The sequence below is a fragment of the Hibiscus syriacus genome, unplaced genomic scaffold, assembly GCF_006381635.1.
Source record: "Hibiscus syriacus cultivar Baekdansim isolate YM2019G1 unplaced genomic scaffold, ASM638163v2 tig00008013_pilon, whole genome shotgun sequence".
Classification (NCBI taxonomy): domain Eukaryota; kingdom Viridiplantae; phylum Streptophyta; class Magnoliopsida; order Malvales; family Malvaceae; genus Hibiscus; species Hibiscus syriacus.
The window spans coordinates 2,309,500-2,326,243 of record NW_024062150.1 but is presented as its reverse complement, the minus strand read 5'-3'; the positions used below and the strand labels follow the sequence as shown (position 1 = coordinate 2,326,243).

Below are 16,744 nucleotides of genomic sequence, written 5' to 3'. Positions count from 1 at the left end.
ACATACGTACATGAATAAATGAGAAATGATATAACCATATGAAATGATTTACTTGATTACATGTAATAAGTAATTACATGCACTCGTGATACATGTTAAATGATATGAGATAGATATTTACACATACATGTGGTATGTGACAGAAGAGAAAGAACAAATGATATGAAATGAACAAATGATAATGCCCATGTTATATGATACGAGAGCTATAGGTGTAGTTGGCATTCCAAGAGTTGAGGGTTTCATAGGTCCTTCAGGACAATACAGTGGTCCTTCGGGACAAATTTCATATGTCACTCAGTGCGACTTATACGAGCTGTGGTGACAGCATTAGTGTACAACCTCAATGTACTCACATACCTTCAGTTCTCAACAGTGTACATGGGCTAATAATGAAATTAAATAAATATATTGAATGTGATATGTATATTTGAATTGTTATATGAAATAAATTACAGGATTTATGTATTGGTTATATGAAAGAATATATGTTTTTAGTTATATGAATTGTATTACATGAATTATATGAGGTTAAGTGTATTTCTTTATGAAATGATATACGATGGGTATAAATGATAAGTATATGATAATATGATAAAAGATATTAATGATAATAATAGGATAATGACAAGGAAGAAGATAATTATATATGTACATGTGTGGATTTGATATATGAATAGAAATATGATGGAATATGTGCATGTATGCATTTTGATATATGAAATGTTTTATGGGTTTTATTACATGTTTTTATATGCCTCACTAAGTCATCGACTTAGCGTGTGATTGTTTCACACATAGGTTTGGAAAGAGAAAAGAGAAGTAAAGAGGAACAAAGACAGGTCAGTTCTCCTTATCTAAGATTATATCAGAAATGTAAATCGAAATACATGTATTTTGTTAGAAAGAATTTAGTTGGCATGTAATATAAAAGATTTGAATCCGATATGTTTTAATCGGTTTTGTAAAATCATATGATTGAATTTTATAATGTTCTGAATGTGAATATGTAAATGGAAATTTTATACGAATGAAACCTCATATTTTTATTAAATTTATATGTATTTTACGGAAGTATTGTATCAGTACTGTAGCAGGATATCGATTCCCTATAGCAGGGGAATCGGTTCCCCTTTTTGAATATGGAAAATTTTAACATTCGGGTACTGTAGCATGTATTGTTCATCACTGTTCATATGGTACTGTTCATACGTATTTTACTGTTCATAAATACGTTTTTGATTGGAAATTTTATACGAAACACAATTTAATAGAATATTGTGGTATTTTCTTAAAATGAGTTCAAATGTTTTGATATTTTGTAAGAAAAAGGTTTTGAAAAGTCAATGTGACATTTCAAACTCGTATTCGGGTCGGATACGGGTTGGGGTGTTACACGCTAAGTCATAGACTTAGTGAGACATATAAATGCACAATGCAAACTAATAAATGCATACATATATCATATAATACACATCATAATTACATACCTATTAAACCAATCATTAACATATTTCCTTGTCATTAAATCTATTCCATCATATGAGCATATATTTGACATAAACGTATAATATAACTGCAAAATACAATAATACATGAATAAATACTAATGTCATATCATACATAATTACATATCATCTCTTATCACAAAACACATATGCACTCATTATCATTATCTTATTTTATATTTTCATATGATTCTGAGCTTATCATTTATACCTGTCATATAGCACCAATATCATTTCACAAAGAACACATACATTATCATAACACATATTTATTATCTTTAAAGCCCATGCACTCTTTTGAGAACTTAAGGTATGTGAGTACATAGAGGTTGTACACAATACTGTCACCACAGCTCGTATAAATCCCACTAGGGGCACGTAGAATTTGTCCCGTAGGACCACTATGTCCCGAAGGACCACTATGTCCCGAAGGACCACTCCTTAAGAACCATATACATAATACAATGGACCAAATAAGTGTACCGAAGTACCACATATACGTTCCACAGAATTATATACATTCCACATATACAATGGACCAACTATACCTATAGCTCTCATAACACATGACATGGGCATTACTTTTTATATCTTTTCACATATTTACGTAGGAACATAGTTCACTTTCACATAGCATATTTTCATGTAATTCATATTCATTTATCACATAGCTTTTCACTTTTACTTGTATTCTTTTCACATAGTTCATAGTCATGATTCTTATCTCATAACACATGTTCGCATATATATGTTCTCATACAATCCCTTCATTCAATTATAACATTTAACCTAGCTTATTATACTAACATGTATTCATATAATTCATTTCACATACATAACATATCATATAACATTCTAATAGAAACATATGAGTCATATTACTTTCACATATATTTTATCATGTATCTCATGATCACATGACCTATTATCATAAATACACGCATTTACATAGTTCACACATAAAGATGCATTCAACAATTAGACATATGCATTTACTCATATACCATACATCTAACACCATATCACTACATGTTTATGCTTTAGTACTTATATCATATAATATTAAAATTAGACTCATCGTAAGTCTTAATTCCTTAACATAACGTACACTTACTATCATGTACTCACCTGGTCTTAATGAACACTCTTAAGCTCTTGTTTTCTTTGTGTATCTTACTCTGCCGACCTATCTAAACTTTGCTTTCGATCGATGTCTACACAATCATATATTTGTACTATCAGTATCCCATTGATATACTATAATCTATAATTTCTTAGACTAAAAGAAAGATTTATTCCATTTCCCATTGAAGTGCATCGGTACATTCTACAGTGTATCAATGCATTCTTTAACATGTGCATCAATGCACTATCCATGCATCGGTACACAAATCACCTTCGATGTTCTAATCTTAAGGGGGTGCATCGATGCACTCCTTATACATCGATGCACTAATTGCATTCGATATTCATTTATTCGAGAGTGCATCGATACACATTGAAGATGCATCGATGCACATAACCCAGAATTTCCATTTTAAGCAAGAAATTCACTCTCTTTTCATCTCAACTCTTCATCTTTCACCTCTTTAATATTCCTAACTTTCATAAACACACTTAAACTCGTTTCTACTCAATAATGATTTCTTTAAACTCAACATCCTATCCTTTATATGGCATTCAAGAATCACACTCAATTTCCAACATGTTCTAAATCTAATTCTAACACTTCATATTCCTTAATCAAGTTGGTGACAAGTCAAATTCAACTTCTAATTTCATTTAAACCCTCTTATTCTAATTTTCACTTGATCACCCCTTATATTAAATCTTCCATAACTTCTTTATCTTTAGTTTTCTATCTCCTTTTAAGTTCTCTTAATCTTTCATAATACTCCATCAATAAAAATCATTCTTTTAATTACAAGAAAATCAATTGAAAATCAAACTCACCTTAGCCATGAAGAGCTCACGTTGAGAGGAAGAAGAAGCTGAAAAGACTCTGGAGAAATTATCTCATTCCCACGTGCTTATTATCCTTTATAAAGAGAAATAAAAATCCTCCCTGTCAAATGACCATAATACCCTTATTACTTTCAAACTTTGATATTAAGTTCATCATCAAAACTTTTCATTTAAGTCCCTAAACTTTCCATCTTTTCTGAAATTGGTCACTAAATTTACCAAAATTATATTCTGGTCATTGACCCGACTTTTGAGATGTTACAAATCTCTCATCCTTTAAAGAAAATTCGTCTCGAATTTTTCACTGCACACACAATAAGAACATATCTTCTAATGTTCTTATGTTATTTTCTTTACTTAATCTTTCCTTCATTCATTAAAAATCAAAATCTCCTTTTACACAAATCATATCTTTTCTTTTATGCTCACATGCTCTTCTCCTATCACTTATGATCATCTTTGATTACTAATCTTTATCACCTCTTCATAACTTTGATAATTAACACTCTTTGCATAAATCTTATTCTTTGTAAAGTCCTTGTTCGCATCACAATACACATATCCTTAACTTCCTTCAAACATATTAATCCTTATCTCTTTCACTACATCACATTTACATAATCAAATACATAACCATTTACAAATTTACACCATACTCTGTTAGTTTTACCTAAAATCATCTTTAATCTTTTAACTACATTCTTCATCACTTAACCTTGTCAGTCCGTAACAGTTCTTCCAATCATATACACTCTTTCCGGTCCAAATTAACTCAGTATTAATTTATTTGATTCATTCAACTCACATTCTTACTCATTCACAATGCAATTTTCCTGAATTCAAACTCAAACATTTCAACTTCCTTTATCTTATAAACCAATCATCAATGTACCCATTCTTAAACCCTTGTAAAACAGTACCTATATCACTTGATCCTTTGATATGGAATGCAGCTAATTCCAGCCAAGGTTGTATTTGACACCTAAAATATCAGTTCTCTTAATGCTTCTGAACTCTCTCCTTAAAACTTTAACACTATAACACTTATTCTATCTGGGCACAAGCCATTCACAAACCACTTACATACCTCATTTTCATTTAATTTAGCCTAACAATAATTCCTTCAGCTTATCAAACTGCACTCTTATTCATACACGTTAGAATTCTCTTGTTTTAAATTCATAAACTATGTTCTCATATTTCTGATGAACTTACCACCGAGATACGTATTATCGAACTTTTCCAAACTAATAACCACATCACTGAATCTTATATCATTCTTATGATCATATTTGTTCACTATACTTCAACTCATACATATAGTAGCTAAACTACTTCATCCCACTTCTCCACTTCCAAAACAGTGGAGACCCTATAACATTATTCTAACATGCTTTCAACTTTTTGAAAAACAACCTTTATTGTTCCAAAGCATTTCCTGAGGTGTTCGCTCTTCATCCTGCCTGGCCAGGGCATGTGAATTGCTACTACCATCAGGTTCACCTCTCGTTTTCTTTGAAATTCTCATAATCAGATTTTTACTATATTAAAATAATCTTATTCTATTAGCAAGACAACATACTCCTTACACTATCATATCAGAAATTTTTTTTCACTCTGTGTTGGCATGTACACATTTTAAAACTCATTTACCTTCGGTTTAAGCCTAGAATCGGCTAAACCTTAGCTCAGATACCATTAAATGTAACACCTCCAACCCATACCTGACCCGGATACGAGTCTGAGGTGTCACGTCGACCAGTCAAAGCATATACTTTTATAAAAACCATAAAAAATTTAAAACTTCTATTCTATAAAGTAATTATTTTACTTTAAACATGTTTAAAACCTTAACAGACTCCATCAGAGCGTACATATGTAATGACTTAGTTACATGCCAACATACTAAATTATATGACAAGACATACTTTACAAAATATTTCTGATCTGAACTTTGCGCGGAGATATGTTACTTTACGGATCCGAAGCTTGATCTTCTGACTTATCCACACCTACGTGTAAGACACTTACACGCTAAGTCATAGACTTAGTGAGACATGTAAATGCACAATGCAAACTAATAACTGCATACATATATCATATAATACACATCATAATTACATACCTATTAAACCAATCATTAACATATTTCCTTGTCATTAAATCTATTCCATCATATGAGCATATATTTGACATAAACGTATAATATAACTCTAAAACACAATAATACATGAATAAATACTAATGTCATATCATACATAATTACATATCATCTCTTATCACAAAACACATATGCACTCATTATCATTATCTTCTTTTCTATTATCATATGATTCTGAGCTTATCATTTATACCTGTCATATAGCATCAATATTATTTCACAAAGAACACATACATTATCATAACACATATTTATTATCTTTAAAGCCCATGCACTTTTTGAGAACTTAAGTTATGTGAGTACATAGAGGTTGTGCACAATGTTGTCACCACAGCTCGTATAAATCCCACTAGGGGCGCGTAGAATTTGTCCCGTATGACCATATGTCCCGAATGACCACTATATCCCGAAGGACCACTCCTTAAGAACCATATACATAATACAATGGACCAAATAAGTGTACCGAAGTACCACATATGAGTTCCACAGAATTACATATATGTCTCGAAGGACCACGTAGAACCCTCAACTCTTAGCATGCCAACTATACCTATAGCTCTCATAACACATGACATGTGCATTACTTTTTATATCTTTTCACATATTTACGTAGGCGCATAGTTCACTTTCACATAGCATATTTTCATGTAATTCACATTCACTTATCACATAGCTTTTCACTTTTACTTGTATTCCTTTTCACATAGTTCATAGTCATGATTCTTATCTCATAACACATGTTCACATATACATGTTCTCATACAATCCCTTCATTCAATTATAACATTTAATAAAGCTTATTAAACTAACATGTATTCATATCATTCATTTCACATACATAACATATCATATAACATTCTAATAGAAACACTATGAGTCATATTACTTTCACATATATTTTATCATGTATCTCATGATCACATGACCTATTATCATAAATACATGCATTTACATAGTTCACACATAAAGATGCATTCAACAATTAGATATGTGCATTTACTCATATACCATACATCTAACACCATATCACTACATGTTTATGCTTTAGTACTTATATCATATAATATCGGAATTAGACTCATCGCAAGTCTTAATTCCTTAACATAATGTACACTTACTATCATGTACTCACCTGGTCTCAATGAACACTCTTAAGCTCTTGTTTTCTTTACGTATCTTACTCTGCCGACCTATCTGAACTTTGCTTTCGATCGATGTCTACACAATCATATATTTATACTATCAGTATCCCATTGATATACTATAATCTATAATTTCTTAGACTGAAAGAAAGATTTATTTCATTTCCCATTGAAGTGCATCGGTACATTCTACAGTGCATCAATGCATTCTTTAACATGTGCATCGATGCACTATCTATGCACGGGTACACAAATCACCTTCGATGTTCTAATCTTAAGGGGGTGCATCGATGCACTCCTTATACATCGATGCACTAATTGCATTCGATATTCATTTATTCGAGAGTGCATCGATACACATTGAAGATGCATCGATGCACACAACCCAGAATTTCCATTTTAAGCACGAAATTCACACTCTTTTCATCTCAACTCTTCATCTTTTACCTCCTTTAATATTCCTAACTTTCATACACACATTTAAACTCATTTCTACTCAATAATCATTTCTTTAAACTCAACATCCTATCCTTTATATGGCATTCAAGAATCACACTCAATTTCCAACATGTTCTAAATCTAATTCTAACACTTCATATTCCTTAATCAAGTTGGTGACAAGTCAATTTCAACTTCCAATTTCATTTAAACCCTCTTATTCTAATTTTCACTTGATCACCCCTTATATTAAATCTTCCATAACTTCTTTATCTTTAGTTTTCTATCTCCTTTTAAGTTCTCTTAATCTTTCCTAATGCTCCATCAATAAAAATCATTCTTTTAATTACAAGAAAATCAATTGAAAATCAAACTCGCCTTAGCCATGAAGAGCTCACATTGAGAGGAAGAAGAAGCTGAAGAAGACTCTGGAGAAATTATCTCATTCCCACATGCTTATTATCCTTTATAAAGATAAATAAAAATCTTTTCCTGTCAAATGACCATAATACCCTTATTACTTTCAAACTTTGATATTAAATTCATCATCAAAACTTTTCATTTAAGTCCCTGAACTTTCCATCTTTTCTGAAATTGCTTACTAAATTTACTAAAATTATATTCTGGTCATTGACCCGACTTTTGGGATGTTACAACGCGTGGACTGTAGCATTTACCGTATTTTGCTAAATAAAGTTTGGATAGCCAAATACCCTAAGGGTGCGTTTGGCTCACGGAATGTAAGATTACCAGTGGGAATAAAAGATTACCAAGGAATAGGATTACTGGGAATGTTGTATTTTGTGTTTGGTTGGTTTAGCATGAATGTAAGATTACCGTGTTTGGTTAAAGGAATAAAAGATTATTGGAATGTATATTTGACCAAATTGTTCTTATTATATATTTGTATAATATTACAAATTGTAAAATATTTATATATTTTCTTTAAAAAATTAAATTCATAATATTTATATAATTTTTTTACAAAATTAAAAATATAAAAAAGGTTTAATGAAAAGGTAAAAAAAATTTAACCCCTAAACTTCATATAAAATTTTAATTATAGACTTTTTTTGTAAATCTAAAATAATTTAAGGATAAATTTGTAATTTAACATTCGTAGAATTTTTATTATTCAATGACAGAAGAATGATATTTTTGAAAAAAAATAAAAATTTAAGGGCATTTTAGTCCAAAACGCCAGTAATGTTACAATACCTAAGGGAAGGGAGGTAATGACATTCCCGGTAATATACCCCAAAAATCTACTATTGGTAATAAAACATTATCGGGAATGAGATTCCCGACCAACCAAACATGGGAATGTGGGATTCCCATCCCATGAAAAATCCCACAATCCTTGAACCAAACACCCCCTAAATATTTTACCCGCCTGGGGTATTGGGCCAAAAATATCACTTTCTTCTTAACTTATGGGGTATTGGGTTTGAATCCTACCTTCTCCTTAAATGCGTTGGTTTGTTTTCTTTCAACCCGAGGGTGATATGTGTCACCCTCTGGTTGGAGGAAAGTAATTTTGTAAATTAAAAATAAATTAAAATAAATTTAGTTATCTAATCGAATGATTACACGTCATTTTTTAATTTATTAAAATGAGGGCCAAATTGAAAGAATATATAAGTAACATGGACCAATTATGTAATTATATCAAAATATTTTTCACTTTCACGTCACCTGTTCTGTTAACTACTGACGACAGGTGGCTTGATTGAAGCATTTAAATAGTTGAATGGTCTATTTGATCAAATTGAAACATCGGTGGTCAAAATGATTTTCGATCATAGTTGAGTGGTCACCAATGTAGTTTACCCAATATAATGTTAGACGTCATGGCGTACGTCGAACTTGGATCCTCGTAAACCTAGAGCTAGATAGAGGATAAGATAGAAAAGCACAAAAAGTTTTACGCACTCGCGTTAAATTAATAAACATGATTTTTTTAATAAAAGTGATAATTTGAAACACGACATAGATGGTGATGTTTTGACTCATAGTAATTTGGTTGAGCAGAAAAAGGAGAAAACAAGAACAGGATCTTTGAAACTGTTCTCACCTTATGAATGCAATATTAACATCGGATCAATCTTTCATATTCATTTCAAAAAATCGAAAACCCTATCCTCCATTTTGCAAGTGATGGATTTCATGGTGAAGCTTTCAATATTGTTCGTAACCTCCGTCAGCCTTTACTTGCTCATAGTTTTACTCAAAGTCCTCCATGAATGCTGGTGGGTGCCTCGCCGTATACAGCGTATGTTGAATTCGCAGGGCATCAAAGGGCCACCTTATGAGTTCATCCACGGCAACAATAAACAAGTTAACAAAATGAGGAAGGAAGCATTAAGCAAACCTTTGGGGTTGACACATGATATATTTCCCAGATGTTTTCCTCATGTTCGCTCCTGGCTCAACTTATATGGTGAGACTACAAAAAAAATGCATGCTTTTCGTTGTGAATTATATTTGATGTAATATTATAGATTTGAGATTTTTTGTTTTTACTTGATTGCGCATAGGGAAGAATTATCTTACCTGGGACGGTGCTCAAGCTCAGGTGGTGACTGTTGACCCAGAACTAATCAAAGAGGTTCTCAAAAATGGAGAACAAATTTTTCCAAAAAGGAAGCCCAAAATACTTGTTAGCATGCTAGTGGGGGAAGGGCTTCTTACAAGTTTTGGAGAAAAGTGGGCAAAGCAGCGCAGGTTGGCCAATTATGTGTTTCACGGGGAGAGCTTAAAAGTAAAATCTCGATCTTATTAGTATGGAGTGATTATAAGATCATATTGTTTAAAATCTTTCTTAATTTTTGACACCGTTAACCAATTGAATACTTTAAGGAATACCGGGTCCACTTAATGAGTTCAACTGGATGTCGTGTTTTTACTATATGATTGCATATGAACAGATCAAATTATTATTGTTGGCTACATTTAACAAATTGGGGCATGGTTTTTGGCTGCAGAACATGACTCCAGCGGTAATTGCTAGCGTTGAGACGATGCTGGACAAGTGGAAAGACATGGAAGGAAAGGAGATCGAAATATTTGAAGAATTTAGATTGTTAACTTCAGAAGTGATATCGAGAACAGCTTTTGGTAGCAGTTATTTGGAAGGAGAAAAGATTTTTGACCTGTTGAAGAAGCTGTCAGGAATTGTGGTCCAAAATATGTACAAATCCAGGATTCCCATTCTCAGGTATGTTTTAATTTTATGTTTTATCCGAATTTTACGTTTTATTCGATATATATATCCTTGACATCTAAATAGTATTTATTCTTTTGAACTTTATCGAGAAATTTTATAGTGATTCTTAGTGTAAGTGTCGGCTGTAGGACCATCATGATTATCAATAGATTTGCAAGCTAGATGGATACCATCATATGGCCATATATTATGTTTTACTATGTTACGAGCACCTATCAAAAGTCACAATTTACGAAAGAATGTTAGATATTCGCTATCATTTTTCAGACATCTCTCATTATGTCTAGAATTCTCTGTGTGTCAAAGATTTAGAGATACTTTTGAGTCCTCCGAAAATTATAATATACGAGAATGAGGAGAACCTTTGGCGAACAAGATTATGAATCCCATGGGTTTTAGATACAACGAAGCTTAATCTTGCAGCTTTGGGTAGTTCTATTTTGTCTTCTCCAATATATACATTGTGGTTTGATTTTGCAGCAAGTTGTGGAAAGATACTGATGAGATAGAGTCCAAGAAGCTTGCCAAAGAAGTAGAAGATTCAGTGATGGAGATTGTTAAGAAAAGAGAAAACAAAGTTGGGAGTGGAGAAGCTGAGAGCTTAGGCTGTGATTTTCTGGGATTACTAGTAAATGCCTTTCATGATTCGGATGAAAAGACGAAGATCTCATTGCAGGATTTAATAGATGAGTGCAAAACATTCTATTTTGCTGGACAAGAAACTACAAATTCTTTGCTTGCTTGGGCAGTTTTGGTTTTAGCAGTCCATGGTGATTGGCAAGAGAAAGCAAGAAGAGAGGTGATTGAGATATTTGGTAACCAAAATCCACACTCACAAGGCATTGCCAAACTCAAAATCGTAAGCAAATCTTACAACTCTTCCAAGCATTTACTAAATTCAAAGGCTTAATGCCCAAACTATGCTTTTTTTTTGCCAAATAAGTGCCTACGGTTTTTTTTTTATTAATCCGGGTGTCTAACGTTACAAACGTTACCCTTTTAGGTGCCCATGTCATCAACGCCGTTAGTTTTCCCGGTTAAATGTCACGCGTCAACATCTGGTAATTTTTAAATTTATTTTTTATAAAAAAATATTAAAAATATTATTATGCTTATAAAAAACCTTAACTTTTCGTATATTATAATACAACACAAAAATACTAAATCCTAATCTTAATCCACCGTCGGGGCCTTCTCTGGCCACCACCGCCATCGCTGATATAGTCATTGATATCATCCTAGTTATATATTGTCGTATTGTCGTCGATTCAACGTTGAAATCGTGTGGGATCACGATTTTCATCCTATGGTTTATGAGATTTAAAACATCGATTTGTGGCCGATTGATTGTCAGTCGGTCACGATTTCATAGGGGTTATGGTCGTCGGGGGAGGGGAGGTCGAGTGGGTCTTCTTCGACGGTAAAGGGTGGCGATCGATGTGGGTTTAGGGGTTAAAATAAAAAATTTTAAAGTTTAGGGGTTATTTCAAAAAAAAATTCTTTTTTAAAAATATATAATTTTATTTTTAAAATTTTAAAAATTACTAGGTATTGACACGTGTCACTTAACGAGAAAAACTAATGACGTTGACGACCTGAGCACCTAAAAGGATAACATTTATAACGTTAGGCATCCAGATTGGTAAAAAAAAACGTAGGAGCATATTTGGCACAAAAGGGATAGTTTGAGCACTTTTTTGGGAATTAAGCCAAATTTAACTTGGTTCTGTTTTAATCATCTATGTATAAAAATAATAATGATATTGACGTGTCACTATAAGATAATGTCACGTCAGCATTGAAAAATAATTTTAAAATATCATGTATGTGTCATTATTAATTTTTTAACAGTAGATAAGTGATCAAAATAGAACCAAACCATAACATTAAAGATGGTTTAAAAAATAAAATTGTGTATCCAAAACAAAAATTAAATAATAGGTGAAACAGGTAATTTACCCTTTATATTATGTAATGTTTCTAGTTTATTCGGATAATTTCTTTAAAGAAGTACTTAGCTGTAATTTTCTATTTTTTATATTATTAAATTAAAGGTATAATGTTAAAATTAGCCTCCAATTATTAAAATAGTTATTTTAACTTTTATTTGATTGAATAGTCACTTACTCTTGTTCTTTCTTTTTGAAATATTTTGACCCCAACATTTTATTTTAGGATAAAAAGATTTACATTCATATAAGAGCCTTCTTGCCTTCAAAAATGAAACGTTAGGACTAAAATAGTTAAAAAAATAAAAGTCAAAGTGATTATTTTAATAAATATTAGAGGGATAATTTTAGTATTATGCCTAAATTAAACTGATATGTGATCTTTGTTATGTGTATCTTCGCAGATGAGCATGATCATTTATGAAACTCTCAGATTGTATACTCCCGTAAATGGGCAAATTAGAAAAGTTGCGAGCGATACTCAAGTGGGAAAGCTAGTCGTGCCGGCAAATATAGAGTTTTGGATCCCAAACATGGCACTTCACCATGACCCTAATCTATGGGGAGAAGATGCCAATGCTTTCAAACCGGAGAGGTTCGAGGAAGGGATTGGGAAAGCAACCAAGTATAATGCTGCTGCCTATATCCCATTCGGAATGGGACCGAGAACTTGTGTCGGGATGAGCTTCGCAATCAATGAAACAAAGACGGCTCTTTCCATGATTCTGCAGCGATACTCCATTGCTCTCTCCCCCGCCTACGTCCACTCCCCGCTGCCTCTTATCACGCTTCGCCCACAACATGGGATTCAAGTCCTACTCAACTCGAATCCGTCAAGTAACCTCAATGATAAAAATAAATGTTCTCCATAGAAATTTTAGATTCGAACAACTATGTTTACAAGGTGTGTATACTTTATCAATTAGTTGAAAATTCTAAACATATATTATATTATAATCACCGTGTCTAATGCTTGTAATTAGATAAATATTTGGATATGAATACGAAATTATCTTCTAGTATATGAATTAGTTAAAAGTATTTTTTATCGTAATAAACTTAATCGGGATACGGTATTCATCTTCCAATTTTGTAGCATGACAAGAAAGAAGTAGCGTAGATAATAAAACTATAGTCGATAAGTTTTAGGTAAACTACACCACTTACCATTAAATTTTGACCGTTGCTCGTTTATATTATTGAACTTCTAATTTATCAAGTATAGTACTAAAATTTAGTTTTCAAATGTCACTCCAACATTGAGTCAACAACAAAACGATCACATAACTAACGATTGCTAACGTGATTGGCACACCAAAATGACGTTTTGCTCGAGAAAAATGGTTAAAATGTTAAGTTTGAGAGGATTCAAACTCCAAACCTTTCAAAACAAGAAAATGCCCACATAAATGTATCAGAACAAACGTTGAAAACTTAAGCAGTAACAACATAGGTTTTAAACCTACAAACTTAGTAAGTGCACCAAACCGTTTTATTCATCTCTGCGATATCATGCCATCGTCATATCTGCTCCAGAATAACCTCGGCACCAGAAACCTTGAAGTCCGATGGGGCACCCTCCACGTTAAATGCTTTAACCTTTCCATCAACTACGTAGGCTGACCATCTGTATTAAACCGGCAGATAAATATCCAAGAAATTGTTAGTTTCTTTAATATGGAAATGATAACGAGACAGGATCGGTTCGTTGTCTAGAAGAATATGTAAAACAAAATATAAGTATATTCCAAAACAACGCCCGGGACAGATTCACAGATTAATTTGGTCCAAGACAATGATCTATATGAAATTCTAATAACAAAAGCTTAGTTCTGCAAGTACCTCTGAGAGCGAGGCCCGAGCAAAGCAGCAGAGAGATCTTTTCCCAATTCCAGGCTCTTGTGGAAGCTTCCGTCGAAGTCGCCATAAAAATCTATCTGTAAAGAGGATTAAAAGGTGAAAATGTGATGCTTACAGACACAATAATGCACTTCAATAGCAAAAAGGCGAGTGGGGAATACTATCTTTCTAGCGCACAGAGAGAATCACTACATCACCACTGAATGATATTTAGTAATCAGTTGTACGAAAAAAAATTGATAAATCCTAACAATGATGTAGACCTGTCAGCAATAAACTGAACGGCATAAGGAAGAAATCATACAATACATTGTTAATTTGGAATGACTTACCACATCTTTAGCTGTCAATTTGCATGCCCAGGCATTCATAACATAAGGATCATTAACGGCAACACAAATGACAGAGTCGATTCCTTTCGCCTTGAACTTATCAATGTTCTTCGAGTAACTAGGCACATGCTGTTGTGAACAAACACCTGTGTATGCTCCCTATACGCAATGCCAAATACAGTATAAATCCAAGTTTCAATGAATTTATACTCCAGACAATAACATCAGAAATAGCAAACTAAACAGATCCACACTCCACTTTATTTTTTCTTATTTTTTTGTTTGATTTTGGAAACCAGGTTTGATCTTTGCTATTTAAAATACGAAAATCATGCACCTTATATTACCCAGACTTTTGATTATCGTACTCATGTTGGACACTTACATCAGACACATATTTGGACGTGAATATGGGATCATGATCATCTAAACATATGTGAAAGCTTAAAAAATCAGGTATAACATACTTCATATCCGACACTCAATACGAATTCCAAGCAACACAGCATGTTGCAAACTCTAAACCAAATGCAAGGGACCATCCACGTTCTTCTTTAGATGCTTGTAAACTGTTTTTTTATTAAAAAGATATAGTGAAATATTCTGCATCTGAAAAGCTTTCAAAATTTTCATTCTCTAGACATAAACTAATTACTCCATTGCTATTTTCAGCATTACAGGAAATAAGAATCATAGAGAGAAATCCTCCAGAATTAATTAATATACATTTTTAAGCTCTGGTTTTTCAAACACAATCTCATAAAATCAAATTCCATTTCTTAATTTGCATATATAGAGAAATTCAAACAGTCAAAACAGAGAACATGCTTTTTGAAGAAAAAAAAAGGGGGACTACAGAAAAACTTACGGGCAACCCAAAGATGACAACTTTCTTGCCCTGAAATGAAAATTTCAAAAACAAAATTAATAGACTGATCAAATATTTTTCCCAACAGAAAACTATGCAACCAAACCTTGAAAATGTCTTTGACAGAAGTAGTGGAGAAATTGGAAGAAACGCCTTCGTCCCAGCTCCGAGCTTTCTGAAGACTGACACCGTGTGCGGCCGACACTATGTCAATCCCCACCGCAACCGATGCATAGCTTCTTCTCGACGTTCCGGTGAGGAGACTTCCGGTCTTTGACGTTATAACGGATGAGGCAGCGCGCCTTAGAATATTGGTCGCCATCGGCTTACGGTTCAGTTGTGGGTATGGGATTCTTGGTCGCTTTATCTTGCAGGATGAAGAATTTTTCTACAGTGGGTTCGCAGAATTGTAGGGCCTAACCGGGTTTAACCATTCTCTATTGGGCTAATTTTTGGTGATAGAAACAGCTTTTATTGATATTCAAACCATTCTCTGCATTTATTTCCCGGTTGGGGTCGAGTATCGAATCAAGCGGAGTCCAATTTCGACTGTTCCCTCAACCCAATCCATGAAAACTAACTGGATTTGAACTAATAAAATTATGTTCGTTTCATCTAAAAAAAGGTTATGTTTGTGTTTTTTTATTGATTTTTGAAGGCATTCGTTTTCGGTTTGTGTCCCTTTATTTATTTTTGAAATTGTTCGTGTTTGGTTAATTTAAATATTCACAAACGCGTAAATATGTTCGAAACCCTTGACAACAAACACTCTCTTTTTATCTTTTTATTTGCAAGCCAAAGAAAAATATTGAGACTGTGTAACTAGTTCATAAGCTCCTTAGGCTTTAAAGTTTGAACCCCTAAAATTTATCGTATGTTCAATTTAGTCCATACCTTCATCAATATTTAAAATATATACAAAAAAAACAACAATCGATTGGTTTAATAGGATAAGACACTAAATCCCTTAAGTAAGGTCAGGTTTTCAAATCTTGGCATTTGTGAATGGGGCAAGCTTAGTTGGAAGGGTTGCCCCCACTTTGCAATACTCAATACAATAAATCATATATGGGTGATTATACTAAAAAAATAAAAGGAAATAAGGAGAATCGAGTAAACGAGTCAACACACGAGCTTTCAAAGGAGTTTGTTCGTGCATATAAATGAACCGAACACACCTTTATTCGTATTCATTTATTTATTAAATGAATATAAAAAATCTTACATACTCATTTGTTTAGCTTAATAAGCAAACATAAAAAATGTTATACGAATGATTCAACGAATAATTTATC

The 16,744-nt window shown here is 32.8% G+C and overlaps 2 protein-coding genes across 2 annotated transcripts; one reads left to right on the top strand and one right to left on the bottom strand.

Moving 5' to 3' along the window:
* Nucleotides 1-9,249: 9,249 nt before the first annotated feature.
* LOC120201793 (cytochrome P450 CYP749A22-like) lies at nt 9,250-13,348 on the top strand. Its single transcript, XM_039202332.1, has 5 exons — nt 9,250-9,654; nt 9,752-9,975; nt 10,199-10,431; nt 10,921-11,299; nt 12,794-13,348. The coding sequence occupies exons 1-5, from the start codon at nt 9,372-9,374 to the stop codon at nt 13,259-13,261; spliced, it is 1,587 nt and encodes a 528-aa protein (XP_039058263.1). The 5' UTR covers nt 9,250-9,371; the 3' UTR covers nt 13,262-13,348.
* A 382-nt stretch (nt 13,349-13,730) lies between these two features.
* LOC120201919 (peroxiredoxin-2F, mitochondrial) lies at nt 13,731-15,830 on the bottom strand. The gene is made up of 5 exons (XM_039202434.1): nt 15,556-15,830; nt 15,450-15,479; nt 14,582-14,740; nt 14,232-14,326; nt 13,731-14,016 (listed from the first exon to the last, which is right to left on the bottom strand). The coding sequence occupies exons 1-5, from the start codon at nt 15,769-15,771 to the stop codon at nt 13,911-13,913; spliced, it is 606 nt and encodes a 201-aa protein (XP_039058365.1). The 5' UTR covers nt 15,772-15,830; the 3' UTR covers nt 13,731-13,910.
* Nucleotides 15,831-16,744: the final 914 nt, after the last annotated feature.